The sequence below is a fragment of the Mesocricetus auratus genome, unplaced genomic scaffold (assembly GCF_017639785.1).
Source record: "Mesocricetus auratus isolate SY011 unplaced genomic scaffold, BCM_Maur_2.0 Super-Scaffold_15014, whole genome shotgun sequence".
NCBI classification, from domain to species: domain Eukaryota; kingdom Metazoa; phylum Chordata; class Mammalia; order Rodentia; family Cricetidae; genus Mesocricetus; species Mesocricetus auratus.
Genome location: NW_024429186.1, coordinates 5,715,782 through 5,724,996, shown reverse-complemented (window position 1 = coordinate 5,724,996; position 9,215 = coordinate 5,715,782). Strand labels below are relative to the sequence as shown.

At 40.8% G+C, this 9,215-nt stretch overlaps 1 gene segment (V, D, J or C); it reads right to left on the bottom strand.

The window, feature by feature from the left end:
- Window positions 1-7,637: 7,637 nt before the first annotated feature.
- Window positions 7,638-8,168, bottom strand: LOC121139214. The segment is given in 2 exon segments: window positions 7,638-7,954; window positions 8,037-8,168. Coding segments are annotated over 2 exon segments (363 nt in total).
- Window positions 8,169-9,215: the final 1,047 nt, after the last annotated feature.

The following is a 9,215-nucleotide window of genomic DNA, read 5'->3' as shown; positions in this document are numbered from 1 at the left end:
AGATAAGACAACCTTTCAACAGATTCAGTAGTGTTTGTATACAGTCATAGAAAAAACCAATAGTTATCTGGCCAAGGGTCTCCCAATCTACACAGGCTTTTCCCACCCTGAATCTGCTTTATAAATTTCTGTGCAAGTTGTTTAATATCTTTCTTATTTTATGTACTTATTCTTTTTTTCTTTATTATAATTATTATTCAGTTTTAAGTTTAAATTTTGATTAGAAACAATGTTGCTTCACAAGTCAGTTCGAGGTCCCTCTCCCTTTCCCTCCCCTCCTCCCATGCCCTCCCAGCAAACACCCTTTTATCCCATCATTTCCCCAGGGAGGGTGAAGCCCTCCATGGGGGTGTCCATAGTCTTTCATTTCATCCAGGGCAGGGCCTAGACCCTCCCCCAAGAGTTCAGGGTGAGACTGCATCTCAGATTGTTGGGAGTCCAAAGTCCATGTGTATACTCGAGATGAATACTGATCTACTGCCCAAGGCTCAATAGATTACCTAGGCCTCCTCACTGACACCCTCATTCAGGGGGTCTTGATCAGTCCCATGCTGGATTCCCAGGCATCAGCCTGGGATTCAATGTTTAACCTTTTTCAGGTCAGGTGTTTCTGGGGGTTAAACCAACCCAGTCTTAATCCCTTTGGTCATCAGTCCTCTCTCTCTGTTACTGGCTTTCTTGAGTTCAGCTCAGTGCTTTGGTGTCGGAGTCTGCCTCTTCTTCCATCATCCACTGAATAAAGTTTCTGTTTCCCAGACTCTCTGGCCATGGGATTGTAGGCTGGCACTCCCTATATCTATGTCTAAGATCCGTTTATGACAGAGTACATGCCATGTTTCTCTTTTTGTGACTGGGTTACTTCTCTCAGGATGGTTTCTTCTAGTGTCATCCATTTGCCTGCAAATCTCAGGATTCAATTGTTTTTTTTCTGCTGAATAGTACTCCATTGTTTAAACGTACCACATTGTCTCTATGCACTCTTCGGTTGAGGGGCATCTAGGTTTCTTCCAGGTTCTGGCTATTACAAATAATGCTCCTATGAACATAGTGGAACAGACATCCTTGTTGTAGGAATGGGCATCTTTTGAATATATGCCTAAGAGTGGAATTGCTGGATCTTGTGGTAGGTTTATTCCCATTTTTCTGAGGAATCTCCACACTGATTTCCAAAGTGGCTGAACACGTTTGCACTCCCATCAGCAATGGAGGAGTGTTCCCCTTTCAACACTTTCTCTCCAGCATAAATTGTCGTTGGTGTTTTTGATTTTACCCATTATGATGGGAGTGAAATGGTATCTCAGAGTTGTTTTGATTTGCATTTCCTGGATGGCTAAGGATGTTGATCACTTTATCAAGTGCCTCGCAGCCATTTTAGACTCCTTTATTGAAAATTCTCTATTTAGTTCTGCAGCTCACTTTTTAATTGTATCCTTTGGTGTTTTGCAGAGTTGCTTTTGAGTCTTTGTAAATTTTTGAGATCGACCCTCTGTCAGATGTGGGATTAGTGAATTTTTTTCCATTCTTGGGCTGCCTTTTTGTCTTGCTGACTGTGTACTTTGCCTTACAGAAGCTTCTCAGTTTCAGGAGGTCCCATTTATTAATTGTTGATCTCACTGTCTGTGCTACTGGTGTTATTTTCAGGAAGCTGTCTCCTGTACCAATTCGTTCAAGGGTACCACCCACTTTCTGTTCTAATAGGTTCAGTGTGGCTGGATTTATGTTGAGGTCTTTGATCCATTTGGACTTAAGTTTTGTGCATGGCAATAAACATGGATCGATCTGCATTCTTCTACATGCCAGTCTCCAATTATGCCAGCACCATTTGTTGAAGATGCTTTCTTTATTCCATTGTATATTTTTAGCTTCTTTGCAAAGATCAGATGTTCATACATGTGTGGGTTAAAATAAGTGTTTTCAATTCGATTACAACGGTCTAGCTGTCTATTTTTGTGCCAATACCAAGCTGTTTTCAGGACTATAGCTCTATAATAGAGCTTGAAGTCAAGGATGGTGATGCCTCCGGATGTTGCCTTGTTGAACAGAGTTTTGGCTATCCTGGGTCTTTTGTTTTTCCATACAACATTGATTATTGTTCATTCAAGATCTGTAAAGAATTGTGCTGGGATTTTAATGGGGATTGCATTGAATCTGTAGATTGCTTTTGGCAGGATTGTCATTTTTACTACATTGATCCTACCTATTCAAGAGCATGGGCGATCTTTCCATTTTCTGAGGGCTTCTTTCATTTCTTTCTTTAAAAATTCAAAGTTCTTGCGATACAAGTCTTTTACTTGTTTGGTTAGAGTTACCCCAAGGTATTTTATGTTGTTTGTGGCAATTGTAAAGGGTGATGTTTCTCTGATTTCTTTCTCAGCCCTTTTATCTTCTGTATATAGTAGGACTACTGATTTTCTTGAGTTGGTCTTATAGCCTGCCAGTTTGCTGAAGGTGTTAATCAGCTGTAAGAGTTGCCTGGTAGAGTTCTTTGGGTCATTAATGTAAACTATCATATCATCTGCAAACAGTGAAAGTTTGACCTCTTCCTTCCCAATTTGTATACCCTTGATCCCCTTTTGTTGTTTAGTATCTTTTACCTGTTACTTGGAATAATACCTGTGTTTTGCAGAGGAGCTGTGTTTGGCGTAACACCTCTGCCATCTGCTGGCCAAGGGTGCTAACTGCATGTAACATTCCCCAAACAAATTGCAGTTGGCAAGCTTCCTATATTATACCATGGCAGATAATTTAACACTGCAGAACATTCGAGATGTCATTGTCAATGTCTTGGATTATTTATTAGGAAACGATTATGATATGTGTCTACTGCTCGCGGTAAGTGTCCTAATACATATAATCACATGGAAGAGAGTAATTAAAAACACAGGCAATGGGGAAAGTGTGCAGATGATTCAAAAATTAGAGTCAAATATTCAGGATCTTCAGATAAAAGAGGATTTGGCCACCATAGCAGATAACTTGGAACCAAAACAGAACAACCTGCAAGATATTTTAATTCAATGTCCACTGGATTTATGACCACAATAGAGTCCAGCCAGGAGGAAGTTACCAAATTACCAGGGCAATTTATTCTGTGTCAAGCAAGTGGCCATTTAGCAGAAAGAATGATGTTTCTGGAAGGCAATTTACATGCCTTTCAGTCCTCTAGGGAGGACAAGATGAAATTCATGGAATTGGGCTTGACTGACAAGTCCAAAGGACATAGAGATTCTATTAAGTCATTGAAACAATTTTTGATTCTGGAATCCAAGCACTCAGGGCAAGAATGAATAAAATCACACACACACATTTTGCAGTAATTTAATATCAGCGATGCTGGACCATTCTTCCCAAATACAATGGAGGGTTTTCAGAGGACAGGAAGCCAACCCCCTCTAACTTCAAGGTTTGAAGCAAGGTTTTGAGGCTTCCCAAGATAAGATTCTTGATGAAGGCAAGTATGCTGATCCACAGGATTGAGCTGCATTTGACAACCATCTTCATGCAGTAGAGCAGTTGTGAATGCTTTGAATAAGGTTCTTGAGCCAGGAGAAAAAAATGCAAATGTACACCAAGATGGTACGGTGTCAGAGAGAACACTTCCCTCAATTTTTGCAAAGGCTGTCTAGACCAGTAGAAATACAGGTAACTGATTCAGATACTAGGCAACTCCATATAGAATCTCCAGCTTATGAGAATGCAAATCCACAATGTAAACTGGTCAGATCCCATACACGTCTGCCAAGTCCTCTAGCACAGTCAATGATGAGATTGATCGTTTATTAATATGAAGTGTGTTGGAACGTTCAGAATTTCATAATTCACACCATGCTAAGAGCAAAGGCTTAAAGAAGGACTCTTCTATCACTTGGCAACAAGCCAAGGAAAGAGTAATAAACTGCCCCACCTGTGCATTCTATAATCAAAATTCATTACCAGCATACAGTAATCTCAAATGTATTCTCAGAAATGAAATTTGGTAAATGGATGTATTTTGCTTTCCAGAATTTCGAAATTTGAAATATGTACATCATACCACAGACACACTCTCATTCTTCCAATGTGTTACTGCCCCCATCTCTGAAAAGACTGAATCTGTTATCACACACCTTTTAGAGGTGATGGCTGTTATGGGTATACCTGCACAAGTAAATACTGACAATGCTCTGGCATGTGTCTCCAGCTAATTGGATCAGTTTTTCAAATATTATAACACAAAACATGTTACTGTTATACCTTAAAACGCTTCAGGACAAGCAGTGGTGGAGAGATCTAACCCCCCCTGAAATAAATGCTTCATAAACAGCCAGGGGGAACAAAGACCCCCAAACACAGATTATGTAATGCTTTACTAACATTGAACTTTCTTAATGCTAATGAGAATGGACAAAGAGCTGTAGAAAAACTCTGGACTACAGAGAAAACTTCTGAACTAAATCAGCCAGTGTGCTTCAAGGATGTTATGACCTCAGTTTGGAAACCAGCACATGTGTTACGTTGGGGAAAGGGTCTTGCCTTTGTTTCTACAGGAGAAGAAGAACTTTGGATTCCATCATAATTGATCAAGATTTGATCCAAACAGGAGAATCCTCAGGAGGAGGAAAGATGACAGCTCATTGACAAGGTCATATTCTACTATGCATAAAAAAGACCTCATAAAGGGCAAGAGAAGTGCTTTCTTGTTTTCACAGGGGCACCTGTCTCCCACCAAGAGAGACTGAATGCGAATGAGTCTTTTGTTACACTAACATTTTTCTGTTCAGGATCCCATGAGGTTGGCATCGTCCCTTTTCAGCAGGAATAATTTTGAGAATACTATGCCCTCTTCCCTATTGTTGATATTGTAGTATACACATGTTCGTGTTAGTTTTCAGTTATTTTAGGGTTGGGATTGGAAGGAGGTGCTCAGATTGGGCGTCTCTTTCAGATAAGCTTAGATTTAGATGGGATAGATAAGCTTAGGATAGAATATTGGCAGATTATAATTTGTTTATCATCTTCTGTGTATACATGCTTTATACACCTTTTCTAAAGATTCAATTTGCTCATCCCATTTTGCCACCGGCCATGTAGGCTGATGCTCACAGTGACATAAGACAACATGACAGTGGATCCTGTGTGTTCAGGACTGTGTGGAGTTGTCCAAGTCACTATCGAGTCTTCTGTTCTCATGCCTATAAGAATCACGACAATTCTGTCTCCAAAGTTTTTCACACACTCTTGGTGTCACTTCAAGACTTCCGAGAGAAGCCTCAGCATCCGATGTGGATACTCTCTTTTCTTATTTACAGTTTTTCAAGTCATGATCCATTAACATAGAGCCCACAGCCCACACTGCTTCTCTGAATGACACTTCTGCAGTTCACACATGAGACACCACGCTGATTGGTCACCAGGAACAGAGAGCAACAGAGCAGGAACTCTGGAGTCTGTGTAGGCAGCAAAAGCACCAACTGTGAAAATCAGAGCACTCAGTTGCCTCTGGGAAGGGCTGATGAGAGATGGAGCCAGGACTGGAGCTGATACCAGCTGGGATGAGCTCACTGGGGTGAGAAGTCTGTGTTTTTTAAGGGGTATCACACACCTATAGAGGAGTCATTAGCTTGTACTTCGAGGTGCAAGGTAATATTCACCATTATGTAAATGTTTAAAAATAAGATCTTGCAAAAAGGATAATAACTTTGCACTTTATGGGGTCCTATTAGTTTAGAATTAGGAAACTTGGGTGATTTCTTCACCAAGCTAACTGGAAAACACATTAATTCAGGGAAATTGTGGTTTATCTTTCACAAGTATAGAAATACAGAGGATGTTTTTTTAAAATTCCCAAGCTGTCTTACAGAATTTATAGTCAATGGGGTAATAATTTGAGACTCCCGATGAAGTATACACGTACATGTATGAATATATATGTGATAAAGTGTATGTATGGATATATAAAATTAATGTGGCGATTTGTCTGATAACAAGAAGCAATTATATATTTCAGAAGTTTATGGGGAAAACAGCCAGATTTGAGGGTATGTTAACTGAAGTAATAAAAAGACAGAATCCCTAATTGACAAGAAGCAGGGCATGCTTGACGATGGGAAAGGCTTGCTTTGTGGTGAAGGTCACCATGGAGAACAAGACACTATGGGCTTTTCTCCATGCCTTGGTGGTGTAAATCGCCAGGAAAGGGAAGAGAATAGCTCTGAACAACCTGTTCAGTTATGATCCAGAGAACACCCACCACTTCTTTCACAATGGAAACCTATAACGATATTCGATGCTATACAGGGAAAACAATATATTTATTTACCAGAGAGAGAGGGAGAGAGTCGCACAGACCAGGAGTTAGAAGCGTGGCTGGCTTTCAGGAGAAAAGGGAAGACCCTTTTTCTTTCACTTCCTTTTATCTCTACCTTGACCCCGCTTTGATGGGCAGATAGCTTTGTGGGGTTCACGCCTACAGAAACCACACATGTTGTGTCTCTTAGACATCTGTGCACACTCTGGGGTTTGAGTGGAAGCATTGGCGAGCCTGCCATCCTGCGCATGCTCTGATGGGCACACACCACCATGAGTGCTGTGTTCTCCTTTTCGGTGTTGTCTTATTTCTTGAGAATATCTTTCACACATTGTGTTCAACGTGTCACATGTTGGGGTTGTCTGGTTTTCATTATTCTTATAGGATCTTACAAAAGTAGGAGAATAATTGCGTGATTCTCCTAATATTTTGGAGAACTGGTATAAGACACCCTTAATCAATAAGTTTTATCTCTGGTTACATAAATAATAGTGTTCACATTTTGTGTGACCGCTTGTTTTATGTTATTCCTTTCTCTTTGAAACTCTCTAGAGGAAGCCACTAGAAAAGTCACTCTCAAAGAAAATGCCTTCTGGGTAAAACTGCACATTATCCACAATTATCTTCTATTTCAGAAATAAATTCTTGTCCTTGTGTTTATTCAGGCATGCATTAACTCTTACCTAGGAGACACATGGACACTCATTTAATGACCATATGACAATGACTGTAAAAGACTAAACACAGAGGATCCTGTCTGTAAACTGACAGAGGAGCCAACAGTTTCACTCTCATGGCACAGACCCTCAGCATCTTCTGGACATCAGTTACCTTTTAAAATAACAAGAAGGAATATCCAGCTGAGCCCTAAGTCCATGGTGAGTGGTCTGGGTAATAGCATTATTTCAGGGAAGGTGGAGGTTTTCCATCATACGCACACCCCAAATAAAGAATATCAATTACACATTTCTCAAAACTGCAGTATGCTGTAGAAATACATGTATATAGTGGAATGCACATATTTGGAATATCTACAGTTATATGCTGAGATGTCTACTAACAATATGCATATAGACAGCAGGCAATTTGTGAGGAAAGTCATTTGTTTCAGTGTGTGAATGAATATGAATTTCAATAGAACGTGACCATTGGAGGAGTCTCTAGAGATTTCCCCTGGGTAGAAAGGAGCCCACAGGTCCCGACAACTAAGCACATTCTCTTATAGCATAGCCCAGTATTTTCTAGGACCTGAAGTAACGCCTACTGTTCCTAGAGTCACCGTTGTCCTCAGCGCCCCCTCCTGGTACTGAGTGTCTCTGCAGGGAGGTTTCTGTTCAGGGTCACAAGGGATTTAACTCACTGTGTGTCTGGTACAGTAATACATGGCTGTGTCCTCAGTTTGCACATTGTTCAGTTTTAAGAAAACTTGGCTCTTGGAGGTGTCCCTGCTGATGCTTATTCGGGATTGGAGAGCTGAATTATAGTATGTTTTTCCATCATACCATATGGCTCCCATCCACTCAAGCCCCTTTCCTGGAGGCTGGCGGATCCAGTGCACATCATAGTCGGATAATGAGAACCCAGAGACAGTGCAGGTGAGAGACAGGGTCTGTGTTGGCTGCACCAGGCCAGGTCCTGACTCCCTCAGCTGCACCTGTGACAGGACACCTGGGGACAAACAACATCACCATCAGTCATACATCCCATAATGACATGCCTGTGTCCCTCTCCTCAAATCCTGCACACTTACAGCTTGGAAAGGTCACCAGGCAGAGGAGCAGCACCAGGACAGCCATGCTCTGCTCTAGGCTGGAGTGAGAAGGAGATGGGGCTGCTCAGCTAGGCCTGGACTTTCACTCTGAGCTTGAGGCTGATTTGCATTGGGGGAGGATCCTGAGAGGATAAAAGGAGACACAGGGCAAGGTTTTCATTTTTCCATCCTAGAGACTGATGTTTGCCTTGTTCTTTTTGAGGAGCTGGTGATGGAAATTCAGGATCATTCTCTTTGTCCAGGCTGGATTCCCATGTCTGGATAAACATAAATTATCTCAGTTATACTGTGAACATTTTGAAAGAAAAACATGAGAATGTTCGTAGTACGTGAGTCCTCATTCATTTAGTGTATGCAAAATAGGATACCACGTCCTTAACACATTTCTATGGCCCTAAAACTTGCAGCAGAGAATTCAAATGACATCGGGTCTCTTGCTAACCAGAAATGCTGCTTAAGCAACTACTTAATATTCATTCTCTTTGTGTCTGTGAAGGTGTCATATTCTTATGACTTTTTGGGAAATAAGTCATGCGAAAGCATATCACAACAATTTAGCATATGTAATCTTCCATATTTTTTTGGGAGGAGATCCATAGGACTGCTTTGTGTACAATCATTCTAGGCTCTTGATTTATGACAGTCTAGCTGTCTTGACATAATATTGTATCTCCCTTTGTCACTCCTTGGCTTGTAGCTCATTAACACACAGGTTCCTAAAGATGATTGTTGTATTAGTGAAGGATGTGAAGACAATTTGTTCATAACATCCCATAATAATCAGTAGCCTGTAACATGGTTGGAAATTCATATAAATGAAAGTAATAATAAAAGACAGAGAAACCTTAGTGATGTCAGGTAGTGAAGAGGGGAAGAGGACATGCTTGCACACTGGAAACTCTATACCTTGAGGTAAGCATCAACATAGAAAACAGTAAGGTGTAAGTCTTTTCTCCAACCTTGTTAGTGGTAATCACCATGGAAGAGAAGTGCAGAGCTGGATCCAAACTCCTAAGTCGGAGCTCAGAAAATGTCTGTCTTATTTGGCTTTGGAAGCCTCACATTTATCAAAACTTGTTTCTTTTTCCCAATCGTTTTCTACTGTGAGTGGCATGGTGACACTGGCTTATCATTATGGAGTCACCCATCCTGTGATTG